Source organism: Urocitellus parryii, chromosome 6, assembly GCF_045843805.1.
Source record: "Urocitellus parryii isolate mUroPar1 chromosome 6, mUroPar1.hap1, whole genome shotgun sequence".
Classification (NCBI taxonomy): Eukaryota; Metazoa; Chordata; class Mammalia; order Rodentia; family Sciuridae; genus Urocitellus; species Urocitellus parryii.
In genome coordinates this window covers 179,475,258-179,499,090 of record NC_135536.1, presented here as the reverse complement: position 1 = coordinate 179,499,090, position 23,833 = coordinate 179,475,258, and the positions used below count along the sequence as shown (strand labels likewise).

Sequence of the window (23,833 nt, the reverse complement as noted above, 5' to 3'; positions counted from 1 at the left end):
CCTACCAACTACCTTCATAGCCAATAGGGGTCAGCAGGGTCCTGTTTTTAGGAACATGAACCCTTGAGAAGTGCAGCCTGGGAAGGTTCTATGGAGGAACCAAGCAAGCAACTTGCTCTGTGACCCTGTTACTGTCTCCAAACTATGACTTTATGTCCCAGATCAGCTCTGAATCTTATTGCTAGATTCTCTGGTTTGGTTACAAAATGAATGCACCTAACCTTGACTACAGAGCACTAGAGGAAGTAATGGAGGAGAGGGGGAGGTTGAGCAATTTGGCAACTCTTTATGACAAAGCTGCCCGTCTGCTGTGCCACCAACCATTGGGGGAAAGATGGTAGACACGAAAGCTAACATCAGCAGAGAGAACCCTGCAGTGGAAGCCTGTACCTCACCTGGACAAGCCCAGCTCAGAAAGGAGGTGCTGCTTCCATGACACATGCTATCACAAAGACAGGTTCTTTTGAAAGTTCCAGAAGTATACATGATTTTCCTAACTTCTTGGGAAAGAGAGAGCGAGCTAAGAATGGAAAAGCAATAGGGGCATAAAACATGAAAAGGGAGAAAGTGTCTGTGTTCTTTGCAAACACGAATCTAAACTGGACTCCACTCACGCTCTGACCTGTGCTCAGGGTGAGAGGCTGCAGAGGAGAGTCGGAAATCAGAGGCCACGGTTCTTTCTTGAGGCGGAGGGATCAGGTGGAAGAAGGGCTAGAACCAGGACCAGAAGATCATTTCCAACCATCACTTGCCCTCCTCTCTCTGGCACAGATGGGAATCTGGGGCATGACACCTGTCCTAGTCAGTTGAAAAGAGGTCACCAGCAGAAGGCAGAGGGGCCAAGCCACCTGTAACGTTGGGCAGCAGCGAGAGGTCTGGCAAGCTCTGAATATGGGACTTCAGCTCCTTGCGGACCTGGGTGACTCGCGCGAGCTTCTGCTTGTATTCCTAGGGAGACAGAGAAGACACCGCATGAGCCTCTGCGCAGCACTCACCCTCCCGATCTCCCAGAACCCACCGCCCGGCTCAGCCTCGGCCATCACAGAGTTCTCAAGTTCTCAAAGAGCAAATCAGAATGCCATGCTAGCCAGGCTGGGTTCAGGGGTATTCAGGTGAGCACTTGCGCTCTGGGAGGAGAGGCAGTGACACTTAATATTTGCTTTCTTTTTTAATTGGTTCTCAATAGTTTTTAAAAGCTTATAAAACAGAGGTTCAAACTTTATAACCATTCTGAAGGCTCCATCTAGCCACGGTTAGCAAAATCACTCCAAAGCTGTATTTTCTATGGCAGTGCTTAGCGATAAACCCAGATTTATCATTTTCACAAACGAGCACCACTTAAGATCAGAATACTCCCCCTGCCTCGGCCTGTGTCCAAGACGGCCTTGTTCCATGCTGGGTAACCACAGTAAGGCCCTGACTAGGCCTGTGAGGTCCCTGCCCCTAGTTCCTCTAGACATGCAGCCGGACTTACCTTCCAAAGGCTCAGCATCACAAAGCCAATGCTCCGAGGTGAAGCAGGCCCTCGCTATCTCTATGACAAACTCAAGGCCTTCTGAAAACTGCTGCTGCCCAAACTCACTCCTCACTCCTTCCCACCTCCACTCCTGTGCCCAGGCCACCGCCCACATGGGTGCTTGTCCAGGACAGACCTTAAGCTTAGAGGTGCACTTTCTCCCAATGCTGGTGAAGTCCTGCCTCCACCCCTGTCTACCTGTCTGGGAAAATTCTTTCCCTCATCTGGGAGCCGGGTCCAGATCCCAACTGCTCCCGCTCCCCGCTTTCCCTCAAATCCCTAGCAGGCGCTCTGGGCTCTCCCCAGAAACAGCCAATTTCTACATTCCTCTAGGGCATGGCTCTCCTGATAGGAAGAGGCTAGATTTTTCTTTCTTTCCTCAGCTCCCGGCAAAGGTATTCATCATCTGTACAGAAAACTGGGCCACGTGAGGTCTGTGTCTTAGGGACCCCTGGGAGCTTGTCTTTTTCCCTTCTAGGTGTTTCTGCAAGGCTAAGGAGGTTCTCAGGGCTGGACACGGGCTGTGTAAAACCTCTCCTGCATTTAAGTAACCCAAAGCACAGGCTGAGACTCAAAGACCTGGCAGTGTTTGGGTTGGCTCTGCCTCTGACCTGCTGTGAGACCAGGGACGTGGTCCCCTCCTCTCCCTGTTTGAAAGGGAGGGAACTGAGCACACCACACAATGGACTTTAAGTTCTAAACTCCCTGATGCCAGACTCCTTCCACACACTGGAGGAGGCAGAGGGTTTGAGGGCTTGTGTAAATCATTAATGACTCCCCCACCAAACTAGTAAACTCTAGTAGGTCAGGACAAGACCCACCTGCTCCACCCAGCACTCACCATGTGCCCTGCAGGGCCAAGTAAACTGCAGGTGTCTGGCACATTTGCCAAATGAATGACTAATACATGAAACAAACATTATGCATAAGCACAACATTCCTAGACTTGGGTCACAGTCGCCTTTCATTCTTGACACTGAAAGCTGACTTCGAACATGAGCATGGAAAACGCCAAGGTTCCCTTGTCTCTTCACATGAACATTCATGTGAAGTTAATCTAAAGCATGAAGACCAAGGATCTCTTTCCCAACATGGATTCATTTAATAAACCTCTCCTGTATTCTGAAGCAAAAAAGGGTAATAGGTACCCTAACACTCGCCTCACCTCAAATTCTCTGCCCGAAACTAAGAAATGAAAGCCACCTCGACTCAGAGTCATCCACTCATGACAACCAAAGAGACTTCACTGGAAAGAGCTCACCAACAACCGTTTGAAAATCACCAAGTTTCTTATGAGCTGAGGGATCAGAAACCAAGGCTTTTTACCCCTGGGGGATCATCAAACTAAAAACTTACCAAGCTCATCGGGTTGAAAGCAAAGGCAGATGACTGATCAGATACCACCTGAAGATTCACATAGGCAATTAAAAACAAAAATCCCACCTGCTCCTGTTTGGAAGGAGAGAGTGTGTGTGTGTATATGGGGGTACCCTGTCATGCTTGGGCCAATAGTATATCCTAGACATTGCCAAAGAAATTCTACTTAAATTAAAGGAAATATATTCCACAAGAAAGCCTTCTCTTAGGCCACTCTCAAAGCAGTTGGATCCTGCCCACACCTCCTCCTGCCACAGGTTCCTCTTTTTACAGAAGTAATTTAAGAACAAGCACCCAGGCTCAGGAGGAAGGTTTCCCAGAGGAGTAGTGAGTATGGCCTCACTGACAACCATGGAATCCATCAAGACCGTAAAAACAACCCCAAAAGATTCACAGGCCAGGAGGCTTAAGCACCTCAGCAAAGGTGACTTGGTACATATACTGAATAGCCAAACACAGGTAGAGACGGCCTTTAGAACACGTACCTGCCCACCAGAGATGATGGAAAGGCCTAGCTTAACATCCCTAGGAAAGAAGGGCAGGTTAAAATTCATGGCAAGCCCCGAGCAGGTCAGGCTGTAGCTACAGGGATTCTGTAAGCCCTAAATAGACTCAGTAGTGACTACTCTGTGATCTCCCACCTCTTATATTTTTTAAATAGATTTAGGCTTTCCAAATAAAGTCAGCTATAAATATTGCCAGACTGCCAAAACACAAGAGTGAATTCAAGCAAAACTATCCTCCAAATACAACCTTGGCCTTTACTCCTCCTCCTTATGCTCCCTGAATTGGGTCAGGCACTCCCTTGCTAGCTGCCTTTCTAGGTTAGTCTCTTCAGTTATAAACAGGTAAAGGAGATAGAGCTCAGGAAAATCCAAGATTCTCTTGCCTTCTGGCAAAGTGTGGTCCGTGAGTTGTTGCTACAAGACTCCAAATGGTGCCCTCAGCAACTCGAACTTTTTCAGAAGAAATCCAGACCTCTTCCCAAGATGCCGCCAAAACCAACTTCATATGATGAGGCCATTTGGAGCCTTCTGCCTCCCTACAGCGTGCTGTGTCCCACAGCCTCTTTGGCACACCAAGAGCCACTCCTGTAGAGAACTGATGGCAAGGCAATCGAAGTTCCTTGTTTAGGAGGCCTTATGCTTATTTATAATGTTGGACTAAACCTGTAATCTAACACTCACGACGCGCTGCCTGGTGCAGGATGGTGGTGCCGGGCTCCTGCCTGGCTGCTTCTCCCTGCACTCAGTGCACCCCAGCCACGGTTCGCACAGCTCCACCCCGCACCCTCATCTTCAGACACTTGCTTTCCAGTTAAGAACAGACACGGCAAACCCAGAAGCCCTCTGCCTTTCCTTTCCTGCTCAGACATAACCCAGACCAAGAGGTGAGGGCCGAGTGTATCCTGATCACCACGGACCTGCCCTAAGGAGCCAGGAAATAGGGAAGAGTCTCATCAGACCTGCTGCTACTGCCCTGCTGCAGGATCCCCAAGCTGGGGGCAGGCACCTGTGATGAACTGCCCAGGTTTATCTGTCTGTCAAGAGATGTTTAAAATGTAGAATGTAAGGCCCAATGTGTAGTTCTGAGATAATGTCTAGGATTTAGCTCTTGGCAAAGCTTTAGAATTTTCACTTCACAGATTTTCTGAACTTGTAGGAGAAGATGTGTCTGGACATCCCTCTGCTTCCTGTGGATCCAGCTGACACGGTGAACTGATCATCATGGAGCACCGAGACAGCTCACTGAGGGAACAAAGCTTACACATTCTTTGCCTTTTATGGTCAGAGCAGTACGCCAGACCAACACACTGCAGATGAGCTCTGAGATAAGAGGGTTAGAAATGACAGGGGCTGACAGGGCAATGAACTCTCTGCAGGAATTTCACTTTCAAAATAAGCAATATCATAAATATTTCCTCAATTCATGTAAGAAATACTGATCAAAATGTAAATACTATCAAACTTATTCTCTTCCTTGCTAGGAAGTACTTACATAAGAAAAAAACACATTAGTAATAACACCATGGATAGGGTTTAACTTGGAAACCCCTCTCCAGAATCCAGAATCAAGACTTGTATTTCCCTTTATCGTGCCCTGTTGTGCTGTTGGACATATGGTATATAAAAATCACCCCCTGCTCGGCTACCCCCAATTAACAGTCATAAAGGGTTATTATGCACGAAGCAGTTTATGAAGGCCCTGAATAAAGGTGACCTGCTATGCTGAATCTGAGTAGAAGTGCTTCATTGCATGGAGCTTGAGAGTCAGCCAAAGAAGCTGATGGTCATTGGAATAACCCTCCAGCTGGCCTGGAGCTTACCCAGTGCCACGAAGGTCCACAGGACCACACTTACAGATCTTGGTCTCTACTTAAACAATTTCATTTGTTCATTCATTCATTCACTTACTCTTTAGAAAAATCAACATATAAATTGTATTTGAATTGGTAATAAGAATGCTACCATTTTCTTCAGAGATCAATGTGGGAACAAAACCCATCACTGACCTGGCAACCTCTCTCAGCCAGCTCCATGCTCCCATGACTTAGTGGGAGCTGTGACATTTCAAACTGATACATTCTGGGATGTCACAGCAGGCTCAGAGCTGCTGAATAAGACACTGTGGAAGATACAAGGAAAAGAAGAAATTGTGGCCTCTCAGCTCCATGACCAAAACACACCAAGAATTTCCCAAAAGGAAAAAATGACAAAATAGCTAGAATTAGAGGAACGTTCTCAGAGCCCTCCAACCATCCATCAGAGTCGATGCAAACAGACTTTCTCAACTCGGAACAGCACCACAAAGTGTTTTCAGGGTACTTCTTCCCTCCCAGAGGCCCCTCTACACCAGAGGCAATTAAGACAGATTTGACTGTCATAACAAAAACCCCAATATGACAGGGATTGGCAAAAGCAAGGGAGGAATAAAAAGTTATATTTCCACACACAGACTAATACAAATGAAATAAACCAAAGTAAAAGCAATTTTAGGGCCAGGAAATTTTTTAAGCATTAATGTAATCATAAACCTAAATACATACAATGTCACAGATGTCTATAAAATGACTTAAAAATCCTTATCTACAAAGAACAACAAGGCTTACTTACAAATTACTCAGTGGGGTCTCTCATTAGATAAAACCAAAATGCTGAAGACAATCTATAAGTTTTTTCCTCTAGAATTAACCATCAGAAAGGTATGGTTTGTTCAAGATCCTCCATAAACTGGCTTTCTCAGGGATCATTTTAATGGAGAGCTGGTTATTGATGCTGTGCAAACATCAGTCACACCATCTCTCCCTTTGGGCTGAATACTGGGAGTCAAAAATCCTGAAGAGCAGTTGAGAACAGAGTAGAGATGAAAAACTTTTCACACAAAATCACCTTCTCTGATGCTCACTGTGACTCTACTTGCGGCGGGTCTACCTAAGCAGTCTAGAGTTTACTCCTCTGCATTTGGATATAACTCTCTCCATAAGCAATAAAAAGACCAATTCCCTTCCATCAGCAAACTAAAAAAGAAGGAAAATCCACGTTTCCCACCTCCAAATGCCTGAGTACATCACATCCCTCCCACTGGAGGGAGGTGGCTGTGGCAAAATAGAAAAAACTCTGGTGAGTCAGAAACCCAAGTCTGAGTCCTATTCTGTCACTGCCTGTGGTGTGACCTGGGATGAGATGAGAATGGGAACGATGCTTATGCTTCAGGGTGGGCCCCAGGCTGGGCTGAGGCCAGCACCTGCTAGGTGTTCAGTGTGAATTAACAGACCTAAGGGGGAGAGAACGATTAGCCTGCTCATATCCTAGTATTTCATGAGCAACACTTTATCTTCCTCATTTATAGGTTAAGATATACAGAATAGAATAAAAAAGTATTGTTAGTGAAATGCAAAATCCTTTCAACCAAACATCTGAGTATGTCCTTAAAATTTAGACATTAACTACAAACTTCCTTAAGGAGAAAGGTGCTTTGGCACCTTTCTTCTTTAAAGGTCAAGTGTCAAGGCCAGAAAATAAGTCCCAGAATTTTTAAACTAGGTGGCATCATAGTCCAAATCCATCCAGCTATGGGCCCAGAGAGAAAGGAATTTGTCTGCAGAGCAAGTCCAGACCTCAATGGGAACACCCCCAAAGTGGAAGGAGTCCCCGTTGAAGTATACTATGGCCTTGCCCAGAGATGAACCGAGCTGCCACTGTGCCTGCCACCCCGAAACCAGAGTGCTGGGCTAAATATCAGGAGAGGACTGGGCACACAAGAGTGACTATGCAGACAGACACATGCAGGGGGACAATCAAACCACCCAGAAGAGGATCACAGACTGTGTGGGGCTGAGGAAGAGAGCTGAGACAGCACATGTGAGGGGCAGGGCACACCAGCTGTAAGGGGTGGGGGGGTTTGCGGGAAGACTTTCCTTTGCAAATATTGTGTGACTTAAGATATGAAAGATGAACAGAAATTAACTAGGTAAAGATAAACCGGAGGAGCACTCTAGGCAGGTAGAGAGAAAGGCATCCATAAAGCCGAAGCAGCAACATGGACAACACCACAGAGCACAGCAAGAGACCCGGCTGAGGAGCTGCCAGGGGCCAGGCAGGGGTGGGGACGGGAGAGGGGCAAGGAGTTGGGTTCATATTTTAGGAGCAAAGAGAAGCCATTTAAATGTATAAGCAGGGGAATGACAAGTTCCCAAGTCATCACAGGGGTGCCATGAGAAGGCATCATGGGGCGTAAGAGCAAGCAGATGGATCAATAATGAGGCCAGGCGGAAGTGCAGAAGGGAGGGTGGGGGATGTGTGAGTTTGAACTAATGTTCATGTACAAGTGGAGACAGAGTCAAGAAAAACCAAGCGGAGAAAAATTGCAATGGCCTAGTGACTAACCAGCTGTGGAAGACAGGGATGGGAGGGCAATCTGGCACAGGTGCAGCCGAGAAACTGAGGGGGCTGGAACAAGAGGAGGCTGACACGACAGATCAGAGTGGGAACAATCAGGGAGGAACACTGGGTGGGGTCTAGGGTCTGGTTCTGATGACTAGCAATGCCACTCTCTGAGTGAGGTTAAGAAGAGGAAAGGACCGGAAGACAATGGTCTGTCTTGGCCATACAATTGGAAGTGTCTGGGCTAGTGACGTCATCAGCTCATAGGTGGTAACTGAATCCACTGTGTGATCACTCAAGCAAAAGGTCCAGCATGAGAAAAGGGTGAAGGGCATACGTGTGCAGGACTGAGAAGAGAAAAGCTTCCTGAAGCATAAAACAAGTCGACCAGAACGGCAACAGGTCTACAGACACTAGAGAAGGAAAACGGGAAGGTGTTAAAAAAACAAAAACAAACAAAAAAAAACTCCACACAGTATTAAATGCTACTGAGGGGGGCCAAAATGAGAGAGAACAGAAGACAGAGACTGAGAATGTCCCTGGGGTTTGAGATTAGACTGCTGGTGAGGGGCTGCCCACGCTGCACAAGGGCAAAGGGACGTGGTGTGGTTGGAAAGGGGCAGTAGAGTGGAAGATGTGCTCATCTTTTCAACATTAGAGTGGCAAGGCAGACTGCGTGCCAAGGACACCCTCAAGCAGCCTGCTGGAGGCTTTTTCCACAAAAAAGAAAGTCAACTGGCCCTAAAGGTCCTGCACGCCAAGGACAGGTGGAAATTAAGGATTTCAGGTGAGGGTACGGAAAGCTATTGCCCAACATGAAAGTAAAGTTGTTATTTTATAAAAAGAAAAAAATCACATCAATGATAAAAGGCCACAGGGACCAACAGGCGCCAGTGGAGAAATCCAGGAAAGGCCTGGCACAGGCACTGAGGGTCTCATTACAGAACTACCATCGGGGTCAGCGGCTTCTTTATGCAAACGACTTCTAATAAGTCTCTGCCCCACAGAAAAGCTGTGAACAAAAGAAAAGGCCTTGGAGAGCACCTGACACCTCACTCCAGGCATCGTGGAGAAGTGGGTGTATCACCCATAACCACTGTCCAAGTCCCCAAAAGGTTCAGAAGACTGCTGGTAAATTATGTTGAGCTGAAATTTGCAAAGTTAATGTGCTTGAAATTCTCAAAGCAGCTAATGACTGAATTAAGCAGAGAGTTGAGCATCCTTTTTCATCAAGATGTTTAAAGATGAAGAACCTAAATAAGGAATAGAATAAATAAGGAGGTAGGCAAAACTATAGCAGCAGTTGACTGGTGCCATCTTTTCCTTCTTCTTTTTGGTACCTGGGAATGAACCCAGGGGAGTTTACCATTAAGCCACATTTCCCAGTTTCAGCCCTTTTTATTTTTTTTAAGACAGGGTCTCACTAAATTGCTGAGGCTGGCCTTAAACTTGTGATCCTCCTGCCTCAGCCTCCCGAGTCATTGGGATTATAGGATTGTGCTACTGTCTCTGGCTGGTACCATCCTTTTTACATGAAGCCTTCCACAGTTTTGAGGGCTCATGGATTTTGACTGTACAGGTTTCGTTTTGACTTCTGATAATAAAGGACATTTCTGCCCTAATCACAGAAAAAGATGTTTCTGATCTTATTTCAAGTCCTACATTTTTATATACAGAAAAAGAGATGTAACTTCCAAGATTGCAAAGGATCCCGTCCATCAATTTCACTTTCTCCAAAATCCCTACTTGAAGTGGGAGAAGACCCACCTTAATGATAGGAGGAACATTCATAAAGGTCTTTGCTCAAAATAACACTGGGTCAAACAGACAGTTAGCTACTGGAGTTCAAATTTCTGTAATCTGAACCCTCCTCTCAAAATTATGCTCACTCAAGTCAATGTTATAATAAGTGTCTGCTATTTTCCCACAGCTGTCTCAAATGTAAACAAGATCATTTAAAAACCAGAAGAAAGCCCCATTTGTGTAATTAACTATTCAATATTTACTCCTTCATAAAACAAAGACTTAACTTGGGAAGAGCTATATATGAAAGCTTGATGAAATCCTAGAATGCTTTGAAAAAGAATGAGCCCTCTTGAGGCAGGAATGCACACTGGTAGCAAAGACCCTGAAATGCACACAAACTTCAGTGGACACAAAGACAAGCAGACATCTGCACATACACAACTACTTCTGGAAATGACCCAAAGATCAACCCAAAGACAGGAGCTCAAGGCAGAGATGCTCAAAACGATTACTGAGTATCCAGCCACAGGCATGTAAGCAGCCATTAAATATGTTTACAAAGTTTTTGTTAACAAGGGAAAATAATTACATTAAGTAAAATAAATGAAAAACTATTTGCACATTCTAATTTCAGAGGAAAAAATAAAGGAAATATATCAAAAACAGTCACTAGAGCTAGGCGCAGTGGCACACGCCTATAATCCTAGTGGCTTGGGAGGCTGAGGCAGGAGGATTGTGAGTTCAAAGCCAGCCTTAGCAAAAGCTGGGTGCTAACTAAGCAACTCAGAATGCAAAAAAAGGGCTGGGGATGTGGTTCAGTGGCTGAGTGCCTCTGAATTCAATCCCTGGTACCCTCACCCAAAATAGTCACCAGATTATGAAAGAAATCATGATGGTTTTTAAAAAATATTTATTTGCTAACTTTCTTTTGATGAAACAACTGAGTGTTAGGTGAATATGATCAAGGGCCCAGATGTTTTACTTGTATAAGTACTTTTGCACTAATACAATAATATACTCAGTAAGAGGTGTTCCAGGAAGCAGGGATTAATGCTGCCTACATTGGCTAGAGGTGTAGCTCCAGGTACACAGCTTGCCAAGCATGTACAAGGCCTGGGTTTGATCCCTAGCAGTCTCAAAAAAAAAAAAAGGGGGGGGGGTTGTGCTATAGATATGAAAACAATACAGATATGAAAACAGCTTTGAAACTATGTCACTTTTTCATTGTGAAGTCTCAAGTACTGGCAAACCATGTCATTAGGTCATCAAGTATATGAAGCACATTATAATGTGGCTATTCTTACTCCTGGAGTGAAAAGAAATATCCCAAATTTCATACTGTAATAAAGAGCATACACACACACCCTGATACATAAAACCTTCAGATATAAATCTGAAGGGTCAGCAGGGACCAAAATGAATAGAAGGAATCTAAGGATCAGATATAAAGCTGCTAAACTTCCTATTGCAGAACCAAATGCATCAACTCAAAAAAGTCCCCACACACTGAAAGGAAGTCTGAGGGAAAAAAAAAAGACCCCCCACAACTGTGTAAGGGATAAAAAGACAGAGAGAGCAAGCCTCGGCCTGCTGCATGGGAGAGGAGTGGAGTACAGCACCCTGCCACCATCGCCAGATAGGTGTGAGCAGATCAACCTGATCCTACAGCTGCCCAGAATGCTGAAAGTGCTGTTGGTCCAGCAGGGAGCACTGGGTGCTAAACAACAGTAGTGTGAAGGCCTAGGGGCAGTGTGCTGGTGCTACTAAGGCCTCTCAGGCCCCAGGAAACACAGTGGATGATCACCGCAGTTGGCAGACTCCAGTCTTGGTCCTTGTTGACTTTCTTTGTGACCTTGAGCAGCTCACATAAACCCTGAGCTTAGTTTTCTTATCTAACATGAAGATTAGACCACCTGCTTTCATCTGCATCTACTCTAAGAGACAATGAGAGAGTGGCTCTGATCATTATGGGGGAGAGAACTGACTCTAAAGTTGACAAAAAGGAGCTCTCTCTCTCTCCACCTACTGCCTGTCCCATTATTGAAACAAATGCTTGTAACCATCTGCACCCTGCAGGGAGGTGGGGGATGCTGCCAAAAACAACAGACGGCCATCAGTTTGGTTTAGTACCCCATCAGCTGCAGCCAAAGAATTTCTCAAGTTGTAATAACCACAATGCAAACAAAATATGAAGAGTCACAAGGCAGTGCTGGATTCTAGATCACTCCCCACTTCCCAGCTGCACTGTCAGAAGCAAAGACTCAGTACTCTGAGTATTCATTACAGCCAAGTGGGAGGTGCCAAGCTGGGGAGAAAGAGCAGCAGCCCTAAGTTCACTGAGGCCCACCCAGTCCCCAACATCAGAGCAAGAGATGTCACTGGCACAGCTGTAGGGCAGGCCTCTGTAGCAGAGTGGACTCTCTCACACTTACAGAGGTCACTCTGGAATGCTTCCACACAGCCATTTTAATCTCCCTACATAAGATGTCGTTTCTCTACAAGAAGATTCTTGGGAATTGCTTAATTGATTCAACTTTGGCTACTCCTCTGTGCAGGATATTTTCCTGCTGTTTATTTCATTGAGTCAAGTTTAAACTAAATAATACAAACCTGATGGAAAGTAACCAGATGTCTGGCCTGAATTCTAACATCTCCTCTGGGTCTGAGCTGCTTCACCAATTCAGAAATCAAGCACACGATCTCTCAGGTTCCTTACAACTCCAATAATTCTACAAACAACTTCTCTCACTCCTATTCAAGGCCTCTGTGTCCAGGAGAGAATTAGCACTGACTACTGCAAGGCCACCCTACTGCCCTTGATCTGTGGTCACTGATATTTATGGTATCTAGATAAGGCCTTTATGTCAAATGCACCAGTAAGGGACACTCCAGGATGCTTCTGAAAATCCTGCAGCAGACTTAAATAAAAGGAAATACATCTCTTATTCATGGATTGAAAGACTTAAGATTGTTAAAAGGGCAATACTTCCCCAAATGATTTACAGTTCCTATATTAAAATTAAATATATAATCCCTACATTAAAATAATTAAAATATACAATCCCTATATTAAAGTAATTAAAATATACAATCCCTATATTAAAATTCCAATGGCCATTTTGGTTCTCTTCAAAAATGGAAAAGCTGATGCTCATGTTTATATGGAATCACAAGAGATCCCAAGTAGCCAAAACAACACTGAAAAGAACACAGTGTGGAGATTCGATTTAAAACTTGCTACAAAGCTATAGTGATTGACTGTGGTACCATCACAGGACTAGAGACATGGTCAATGGTACAGAATGGAACAGACCAGAAACAAACCTACAAATCTGTGGCCAACTCATTATTGACAAGGATGCCCAGAATTCTACTGAAGGAAAAAATAGTCTCTTCAACAAATCCTGCTGGGGCAGATGGATGACTACATGCAAAAAAGTGAAGTTGGCCCCCCTATCTCACAACATACACAAAATAAACTAAAAAATGGATCAACAATCTAAATGTGAGAGTTCAAACAATAAAGCTCTTAGACAAAAATAATACAGAAATAAAACTTCATGACCTAGGATTTAGCAATGGGTTTCTTAGATGTGACACTGAAGTCAAGAGCAACAACAACAACAACAACAAAATAGATATACTGGAACTCACCCCCACCCCCCGAAAAAATAAAAAAAAACCTTAAACTTTTGTATGTCAAAGGACAGTATTAAGAAAGGGAGGTGAGGATACAGCCTGGTGGCAGACCAGGTACCCGGCATGTGCAAGGCACCAATATAAGAATGGATGGATAGATTGGGTGGGGGGAGGGGAGGCATGCAGGCAGAAAGAAAGAAAAAACCTACAGAACAAGAGAAAATATGTGCAAACCATCTCTCTGATAAGGACATAGTATCCAGAATACTTAAAGAACTCTTAAAAGTGAAATAAAAACAATTTAAAAATGGGCAAAGGACTTGAATATTCTCCAATGAAGATATAAATGGTCAACAAGCACATGTAAAGATGCTCAGGGCCATTAATAATTAGGGAAATGAAAATTGAAATCACCATGAGATACCATTTCACATTTATTAGATTGGCTAGAATAAAAAGACAGTAGGTGTTGGTGAGGATGTGGAGAAATTGGTAGCCCTGTACATTGTTGATGGTAATATAAAATTATGTAGCTATTGTAGAAAACAGGTTCCTCAAAAAGTTAAACATATGATCCAGGGACTCCACTACTAGATACACATGCCCAAGAGAAATGAAAACATATCCATACAAAAACTTGTATATTATTGTCTACAACAGCAATATTCCTAATAACCAAAAAATAGAAGGAATTCAAATGTCTAAGATAGACTGTGTCAGATACATGTAACAATTGATTCTTACTCTAATAATAATTACTAATCAGCCATAAATAGGAATGAAGTACTGATACATGCTATACCATGAATAAAATTAAAACATTACACTAAATGAAAGAAGCCAACAGAATTAGATAAAATATCCAGGACAGGCAAATCCATCAAGACAGAAAGTGGTTGCCAGCAGCTGGGAGAAGTGAGGCATGAGGAGTCACTGCTTAATGGAATGGGGTTTTCATCTGGGGTGATAAAAGTGTTTTGGAACTTTACAGTTGGTAGTTGCACAGTATTGTAAACGTGCAAAATGCCAATGAAATCAACATTCTTTAAAATGGCTAATTTCATATAAATTTCATCTCAACCAACAAATGTGCTGCTACATTACCCAGAGCTCTTCCCTGTGTGGCACGTAACCTATGTGCCTGACAGTGCAGCATGTGTACTACAGAAAGGATGCCCCCTTCCAGTTCTAGACCACTGACAGATGCAAGACCTAAATACAAAGAACTGATGTTGAGGAGGTAAAATTGCAGGTACCTGTTTTTATCTTTAATGCTTGTACAAATAGGTCTCTTTCTCATACACACATACACATACTCTTTCTTATTCTGATGGCTCCGATGAATATACCCCTATCACGGTTTATCCAAAAAGACTAGATAGAAAGTCTCTCCAATCTAGTCAGAATAAGTCTTGTGGGCTTTAGAAGTCGCTTGTGGTAACAGACCCGACAACAACAAACCTTTCCTTCTTCTAAGCAGTGAAGTTCGAGTTTTTTCTGGCATCCTTGACCTCTACCTTTTTTAATGGACACTTTTTCAGAGCTTCACATTCCTTAGCCTCAGCTCTGGGTGGCCACACACACTTCCTTCCACGTGCCTCCATTTCTAAGTTTCCTCACGTTCTTGACAAAGCATTGCAGACCTTCGGCTTTCCCTCTAACCTTGCCTAGAATTTAAGGGAAGGCAGTAGGCCAATGTCAACCATGACACCCAGAAGCAAGAGAGGAGGGTCTAAAAAATTATCAGCTCAAAATGAACCATGATTCTACTTAAAGGAAAGAAGTAGCACAAAGAAGAAAACCCAGAGGAATTTCTATCAAATAGCCACTTTTCTTTCCTAACATGGTCTTTACAACCAAAAATTAGATCAGATATGTTAAAACCACTCAATGAAACCTAAAAATAACTTTTTCTTTATCGGAAAAGTCACAACAAATGATGGATTTCAGTCACAGAACAAGTATTTATTGAGGAACACATATGTTCCTGGCATATGAGAGTAGTCAAAGAGCACACAGTCTAGCACACTTTGGAAGCCTTGCTGAAGGCATATGGTATTCAGGAGCAGCCCATGCATTTGATAATTCACCTAAACATCTCATCAAATTAAAATATTCTTAGCATTTTTCTTGGTCTGTTTTACCTACACAATGAGGTAGAATATTCTCCTTCCTTATAACACTTCTCATATTCTGTGTTATGGCCTTGTTTGCTGCAGTGTCCCCTAGTGGGACAGGGCTTTGAGCAGAGGAGTACAGCTTGCTCCTCTCTGTCCACCATGACTAACAGGTGCTGTTGACTCTATGAAAGCACATGCAGTCCCTTAAAGACAGAGACCCTGGTTCCTGCTGGCATCTCCAGCACCTCCTTCCCTCACCTTGTCTTTATCTTTCTTCAAAAACCTAACTTGACCAGTCCAGAGGCTCCCCTTTATAAATATAATTCCTTTCTAACAATTGCTTTTTCCTTTTACAAGAAAAGTTTTAATGCCCAACAGGATGTCTGAATTTACCTTCAGCCACAATCAGAATTGTTATTTGTATTCTTAATTTCACTACAAATAATCAGTTGGTTTTGGTTTTATATTCACCTAGGCTGTTTATACCAGAATATGATTTCCTTGAAACATAATCTCTTCCTTTGAGCCCTAACTGCCCCTCCTAGATCCTAGGCTCTGAATCAGCATATTCCCTACCTTGAAGTTTAGGACTCACTAAATATCTAGCACAATATTTTCAAGTGAAAGCAAAAAAGAGATGCTTATTACATGAAGCAGGATATAAACTTAAAAAGAAAATACAAACAAGCCCAAGTGTTAACAAATTAGAACTTCTGGGGGAAAAAGCATGCCAAATGAATTGCTTTTCCAAAGAATTCCATGTATTTACATCTGGAGGACAATAAAAGGATTAAAAAGAAAATATTTAATTCATTAGTTTTAAAATAAGGACTGGCTGTGTTACAAAAATAAAGGTTAAAAATACAGATATATCTTATGTACTCTCCCCATCAATAAGAGATTTTGGAGGATTTGGAGAAATTCGGAGTATTAATGCATCTTTCAAGTTGCATTGTCAGGTTTCACCATCACTTCAAGGATGTATAGAATAAAATCAGTCTATTACAAACACATGAGAGAGAATCTCAGCTTCTGCAGGGCAGGCTGTTCATGATTTTAGTAAGCATGGACAAAGAACCACCAGCTCTTGCTGTCTTGTAGTTTAGCTAGTCATTTGCACATTTCACTCTGTTTTTACTATGGCTCTGCTCAAATGGCTGAGAGAGACAGTTTGGTAGGAGAACTCTTAATTCAGACTCTGTGCTTTGCAGTGCTGGGACCTTCCTGTTCTGCTAAAGGACCAGGATTCCAATGTCATTCCACAGCATGAACTAGCAGAGGGACATGGGCTAAAAGGCTACAGAACAGACCCAAATCTCTGATCCATTTCTGTGTCTCATATGACACCCATCAAACCACTGGTTCTACAGAAACCAAAATGATTCCCCAAGAAGTCAACAGGAAAGTGCAACTATGTGTTGAGAGTAGGGGGTGGGGGCAGGGGGCAGAACAAAGAGTTAACTAGCTCTACCAACAGTCTCCTTCTCAAAGACTCTGTCCTCTATGGTAGCTTGCCATGTTCCACCCAATAACAGCTGCTCATGATAATCAATGTCTGACAGATCAGAGAAAGCCCTTAATGTGTCGCCAAGGGGCAGTTCAACAGATGGCATGGTGACTTACAACCAGAATCATTAATTACACTCTCTGATTAGTCCCAGGGCACAGTGCTGAAAATGCTTTCTCAGTGAAAGATGAGCATTTCAGATAAATGACCGTCTGGTACTGCCTGCAAAACTCCCTTTAGGATTTCTGGTCAGCGCCAATTTCTACATTTTTACAGTTGTTTCCCACCTTCCATGTTCAGGTTGGCTAGGGATATGGAGTCCCCACCACCACCGGCCATCTCAGCTCCCACAAGCACTGCAGATTAGGATATGGTGAAAAGTGCCACCACTCATTCCCCTCTCAAGCCAGCTAGCTGACTGTGGGTTAAGAAATATAGTCAGCACTAGCTCCATGTCCCCTCCCTGAGTGCCAGGGAACATGAAGGGGTGGGCTGGCTTTCCCTCTCCCTCATCTCCTGAGTGGGCTCTCAGAATATAATGTGACTGGTTTTCCAATTCAGAACTGTCCTCCCTTCACAGAACCATTGACCATAGCTCTTTTCTATGTATCTTAAAAAGAGAAAAGTAGACACTCCTAACAGAAAGGAGGCCTAGCAGTTTAAGGCAACAAAATAATCCCCAAATGTCCACACTGCTGACTTTGTTATCCCATGGGACTAGGTACTGTGTACTTAATTAAGAAGCCAAATAAGTGCATAGTGAGGAAACGCTTCTCAACTTGCTCCCGAGGGCACCCAGACTTATGCCCTTGGCCCAGGGTAGAAATGAGTTCCTTTTTGACAGTTTGAGAATCTAGCTCCAGATACATTACAGAAGCCAGGTGTAATTACTGTGGCACACCTGTAATCCCTGTGATACAGGAGGCTGAGGCAGGAGGATTGCAAGTTTGAGACCAGTCTTGGCAACTTAGAGACCCTGTCTCAAAATAAAAGGGTCTGGGGATGTAGCTCAGTGGTAGAGCACCCCTGGTTCCAATCTTTAGTACCATAAAAACTAAAAAACAAACAAAACAAAAATTACTGTGAAATTTTAGAACTGACAAAGACAGAGCATGGAAGCAGATAATGTATTTGCCTTAGCAGAGATATAAGAAATAAACCCCAAAATGACCAAAATAAAAAAAAAAAATTAAAGCATTTCCTAAATATCACCAAATAAATATTCTTTGATTTTGCTGACCATTTCTGTACTTTGATTTTTTTTTTAAATGAGGTTAAACTAAAGTAATATTAAGGTCCTAAATGCTGTCATGAAGAGTTCACTGTTTTCTATAATCCAATTAGTTCTTTCCTGGACACATGAAAACATAACTTTGATTTTTAAGTAGGCTCAAATAATGGATGTTCCCATCATTTTTTTTTCCTGGTTATCTTGGATTAAACCCAGGGGTGCTATACCCCCAGCCCTTTTTAATTTTTATTTAGAGGCAGGGGCTTGCTAAGTTGCCCAGGCTAGCCTTGAACTTGTGATCCTCCCGCTTCAGTCTCCCAAGTAGCTAGGATTACAGGCATGTGCCACAGCACCTAGCCATCTTACAAATTTTTAAAAGATAAAAATGTTAACTAAGACATTTTAAAAAAAGAAAAAAGAAAAAGAAAAACACCCTCCCTACAGGAAGGGAGCCTCAGGCAGCCTAGGTCTGCTTTGCAATGTACTCACTTCTAGCTTTTTCTCCTTTTCTGACAACACGTCTTTCTGGTTCTGGGTGTACTCCACGAGCATCCGAGCCAGCTGGCGCCTGTCTTCCAGTTCCGCAGCGAGGCGCCCGTTATATTCTGCTAGTAACAGACATGCTTCATCTACTGTTTTTGAAAGACGTTCAGCTGCCTCTTTGTCTGAGTAAAAATGAGACCAAAAAATAGAAACAATAGAAATCACACAGGTACAACTGCAAACATTTCTGAGGGGAGATTTGCAGTTTCTCTCCCATTATGGATTCCAAAAATAAGCCAGAACCTATGGACAAACAATGAGCTGGCTGGCAAGAAACCCAAAGGCTCTGTCTGACTCTGTCAACAAGACAGGACATTCCTGAATCACCTGAAGGGAGGCAACTGTGCAGGGGAGAAATCTGGCAACAATGTTTGAACACCCATTCCTACAAAAGCTCTCTGAACAAAACAAGCAAAAATATAATTAAGGTCACCCATGAAATACTTCTTCCTCATCTGAGAAGTTCAAGGGCTTTTGCCTATGTTTTTCATTAAATATTCTTTTTATATCCCTCTGAAATTAAAAAAAAAAACACTCATTGTTTCAGTGTGGAAACAGATAAAATATGATCAATGAGAATTCAATATGTGGTCAGCTGAGTTGGGCCTCAAAGTCAGATCTCTAAACCTACCTCTTCAACTATGAAAACCTGAAGCCTGAACTCTTTTCCTGCATTCTGCAAAATAAAGGTTCTGATAAGGAGCAGAGGCTTTCAAATGTTTTTGAACATGACCCACCACTGAAATATATTTTATGTAAACACATAGAAAAATAAACATTTCTTAAGACAGTACTTACAATTACTTTGTGCCAAGTGTTCTTTCATTCTATTCTGCTTTTTAAAAAGGGTTGGTCATTACCTACTGGACAGACCTCATGTCCAATAAACGGCTCCCAACCCATGCTTTGTGGAGGGGGAAGAAACAAACCTGTCCTGAGCAATAAGAAAGGGTATCTTTGGTAAGAAGTGGAACAGAGACTAAATGCAAGGAAATGAGAAGAAACAAAAGGAAGATTTGTATTTATAAAGAACTGCTGTAATTAATTATGTGTGGTGAGATTAGGACTTGAAATGTGTTACTTCTTATTCTTAAAAGACCTTTAAAGATCAAAACAGTAGGTAAATGCTTTGAAATAAAAAGCTCCAGACTCCAACAGTTCCATGAGACAACTAAAAAGTGAGTTCCTGGTGATACACATCTGTCACAGGCTGTCCGAGGTGAGAGACCTTGGCATTCTTTGGGTAACTGAGATTTAAGAATTTGTACCATCATATCTGTTTGGCAAACAGCATACATGCCTCCTTAACATGAATACTGGGAGGTGAACTGGTGAGGCGTTCCCAACTGGGCCTGATGCCAAGATCAGACACTTCTACCTCCTCAGGGATAAGGAACAAAAGGATGTTCTGGGTGAAGGGAAAGAGTGAGCAAAACAGGGCCCAAAGAAAGGGTTTCCATCATGGAGGGCAGAGAGGACTAGGACTCTTCTTCCACATCAGTGAAGATGGTCTGGGAACAAGCTGTTGAGGACAACAAGCAGGCTAGTTTTAACATTATCATTGCTTGATTAACTGACTTTTTTTTTTTTTTTTTAGTGGTTAATTCATTAAGATGTTTTAGTGCCTGGGGAAAACAACAAGGGAATCACTTTTAAGATTTAAGATTTTTTTAAAAAATCAATTCTCACCCTCAAGAACCGCACAAAGGAAATAAATCATTTGTCCAAACAACTGCAACTCAGAAAAATAACTTTTTATTGTTTAAGGAGTCATAAAAAATTGTAGTCCAAATGTAGAAGCAAGATCTAGCTTCGGGGACTTACCTGTGACTGTGCTCTGGCACCTTGCCCTCCCTAACGAGCCAGATGAGCACTTGTGAGGCTCTGTGGCCACCCTCCACTTGTGCATGGACACCACATACCTCCCAAGCTGATGCGAAGACTGTGTGACAGTCCTGTATTTCCCTGCCTAATGGATTCCTCTCCCCTTTCTGAAGCATTACTATCAGCATATCAATGGACAGTGTGTGTTCCAGCCACTCTCCAGCCACTGCCCACTTCCCCAGTCCTCTTTCACAGAAAATTCAAAGGCTGTCTCTACCCCTGTAACTACCCACTCTCCTCCTACACCACTAAATCCACTCCAATCAGGACCCCCCCCCACCCCATATTGTGGATGGAACCCAGGGGTGCCTTATCATTTAATTACATCCTCTTCTTTTTTGCTTTGTATTTTGGGACAGGGTCTTGCTAAGTAGCAGAGGCCAGCCTTAAACTTGCAACCCTTCTGCCTCAGCCTTCCAAACTGCTAGGATTACAGGTGTGCACTACTGCAACCAGGCTTTAAAACCTGTCAATCCTGTGTGTTCAATCTCTCAACCATCCGAACAAATACCTGAGCTCTTACTGAGTGCAGTGGTTCTCAGAGACAGCAGGTGACAAAGAGGACAAAAACTCTGCCCTCCAGGTAGGAAGAGAAACAACACATAATACTGTATGCAGAAGGGAAAGAATGGGTCACTGGGGTGGGGCAGGGGACACAATTTTCAATAAGGTGGTCAGGGTAAGCATCACTAAAGTGATATGCAAACAAAGGCCTGAAGGAAGGGACACCAAGGAACAGCTAATAAAAGGCTCTGAGAGGGGAGGGTACCTGGGAAGGAGCCCAGAGGACTGCAAGGGGAAAGTGCTCAAAGTCCACCAGACAATAGGTCCAGACTGTGGGGCAATGAAAGCCTCCGGCTCCTACTGTAAGTAATGAGCAGAGTCCTTGGGATTTTCTGAGCAGAGGGTGACACAATTGACTTTTGTTTAAGAGGACCATTCTGTTTACTATGTTGAGAATGGGATGAAGGTCAAAGATGGAAGAAGTGAGAAGACTGGGAAGGAGGCTACTGCAATAATTCCAGTGAGGATGGTGGTGACTTGTGCCAGGTAGCAGCAGAGTTGCTGACAAGATATCAGGTACTGGTTTTGGTCCCAGTCAATGGGAATAAGGAGTGGGCCCCACTGAGATGTGAAGACCATGAGAAAAATAAGATTCAGAGACCAGTTTGGGGCAGGTTAAGTTTAAAATGCCTATAAAGACATCTACTAAAACTGAGCAGGAAGTTGTATGTACAGGTCTCAAGTTCAAAGGGCAGGTCAACACTGGAGATGTAAATTAGGGGACATCAGTACGAAATTATCTAAATTCATGAGACTAAGTGAACAACTGCCAGTGAAACTGACTGCAGAGGGCTAAGTACTTAACACTAGGTGAACAAGGAGAAGGGAAGAAACAAGCAAGGAGGGAAAAGACTCGGTCAGAGGGAAGGGAGGAAAGCTAGAAGAATGTGGGGTCCAAAATGACTACTGCTGCTAAAACCAATTATTACCAGGACCCCTTCCTCCATCTCTAAAAGCGCATTCCTGCAATCTCTATCTCCTCATCTGACTTCTACTTTCCCACCCTGTGATTGGATGGGGGCTCACCTGGATAACCCAGTACACTGTTCCCACCTGCAATGTCTTTTTTGCTACATGTGATAACATTCACAGGTTTTAGGGATTAGGACTCAGACATTTTGGAAGGACTATTAGTCTATCTACAAAACCAAGTAAAGAAAAGTATTTTCAGTAAGAGGAAACAATGTACTGGGCTGAATGCTACTAAGGAAAGTTAAGGTAAGGGCAGGGAATATACTACAGAACACGGCACAAGGCAGGCATCACAACTCTGACAAGGGCAGGTTCAATGGAGTGGAATCAGAGGAAAATGGGAGGGCAGGACGTGGGGACAGCAGAAGCAATCCAGTCAGGGGGTTATGCTGAAAAAAGCAAAGAAATGAGGAAGTAACTAGAGAAAGATATGGGATCAAGGAAAACAACTTTCCCATGTCAGGGCTGGGATTGTGGCTCAGCGGTAGAGTGCTCGCCTAGCACATGGGAGGCCCTGGGTTCGATCCACAGCACCACATAAAAATAAATAAATAAAATAAAGACAAACAAAAAACTTTCCCATGTGGAAAAATACAAAACATTATGGGGCTGAGGCTCTAGCTTGTTGGTAGAATGCATACTTAGCATACTGAAAGCCTGGGGTTCAGTTCAATCCCTAGTGCGACCACACACAAACGGCTTTATGTTATTCAGAATGATCCAGTTGGGGGGTGGGGGCATGAAGAAGAAAAAGGGAACATGGGTGGCGCAATGTCCCTGAGTAAGGAGGAGCAGATCTAACACACAAGGGGAGCGGCAGGTTTGGAAAACAGATGTTAATCCAGAGAAATAAGAGGAAGTCAGCCTAGATGTGTAATTTACTTTTCCCAGCTATGTTCAGCTGCACAGGTGTAGGAATGGAGCAGATAAAGAGCTGGATTTAAGGATGTGACTGCCAGTGGGTAAGGGAAGGGGAAAATGAGGAGCTATTGTCTAATGAGTATAGAATTTCAGTTTCATAAGATGAAAATATTTCTGGAAACCGGTTGCACAGAAATGTAAAAGTACATAACACTACTAAACTGAATACTTTTACATGAATTTTTATCATAATTAAAAATCCTAACAGGCTAAGGGTGCTGTCACCCCGGGGACTCGGGAGGCTGCAAGTTTGAGGCCAATCTTAGCAAAATAATGAGATCTGTCAATATATAAGGGTGCTGGGCAAGGTGGCATCAAAAGCTCAGGAGGCCGAGGCAGAAGGATCACAAGTTCAAAGCCGGCCTTAGCAACTTAGTGAGGCCCTAGGCAACTTAGTGAGACCTTGTCTCAAAATAAAATATAAAACAGGGACAGAGATTTGACTAAGTGGTTGAGTACCCTAGGTTCAATCCCTGACATCAAAATAAATAAATAAAAATTTTAAAAAGTTAAAATAAAAATTAAATGAAAAAGGCCAGGAATGAAACTCAGTGGTAGAGTGTCTTTGGGTTCAATCCCTGGTAGAGGAAATAAATAAATAAATAAATATTTAAAAAACCAAAATAGGCTAACAGTGCAACTCCTTGATAGAGGACTTGCCTCACATGCAGGGTGTGACCCCAGCACTGAGACATAAAGAATGAGGTGGGCCACGGAATAATAATTCTTTAAAAGTTGGAGTTAACCATTTTAGGGGATTTTACAGTGAAGGAGGAAAGAACAACAGATGCTGAAGGTGTGTGTGAGAGAGGACAAAGACTAAGCTGAGTACAGACAATGAGGACTCAAAGGCTAGAAGGAGGTGCAGGATCAACAGACCAAGTGTCCTCCCAGCAAGGCTGAGTTGGTGGACCTTGGGAAGCAGACCGA

At 43.3% G+C, this 23,833-nt stretch overlaps 1 protein-coding gene across 3 annotated transcripts in view; it reads right to left on the bottom strand.

Moving 5' to 3' along the window:
* Rprd1b (regulation of nuclear pre-mRNA domain containing 1B) overlaps positions 1 to 23,833 on the bottom strand; it is a 49,523-nt gene that overhangs the window by 1,627 nt on the left and 24,063 nt on the right. For 2 of the 3 annotated variants that reach the window (XM_026383197.2, XM_026383198.2), the window contains exons 6-7: positions 18,509 to 18,684; positions 272 to 948 (exon numbers count right to left, since the gene is read on the bottom strand). In XM_026383197.2, coding sequence (XP_026238982.1) covers positions 799 to 948; positions 18,509 to 18,684 — 326 coding nt within the window. In that variant the 3' untranslated portion in view covers positions 272 to 798. Of the gene's footprint in view, positions 1 to 271; positions 949 to 18,508; positions 18,685 to 23,833 lie in introns of those variants that run through there. The other variant, XR_003300289.2, reaches the window with a different exon arrangement.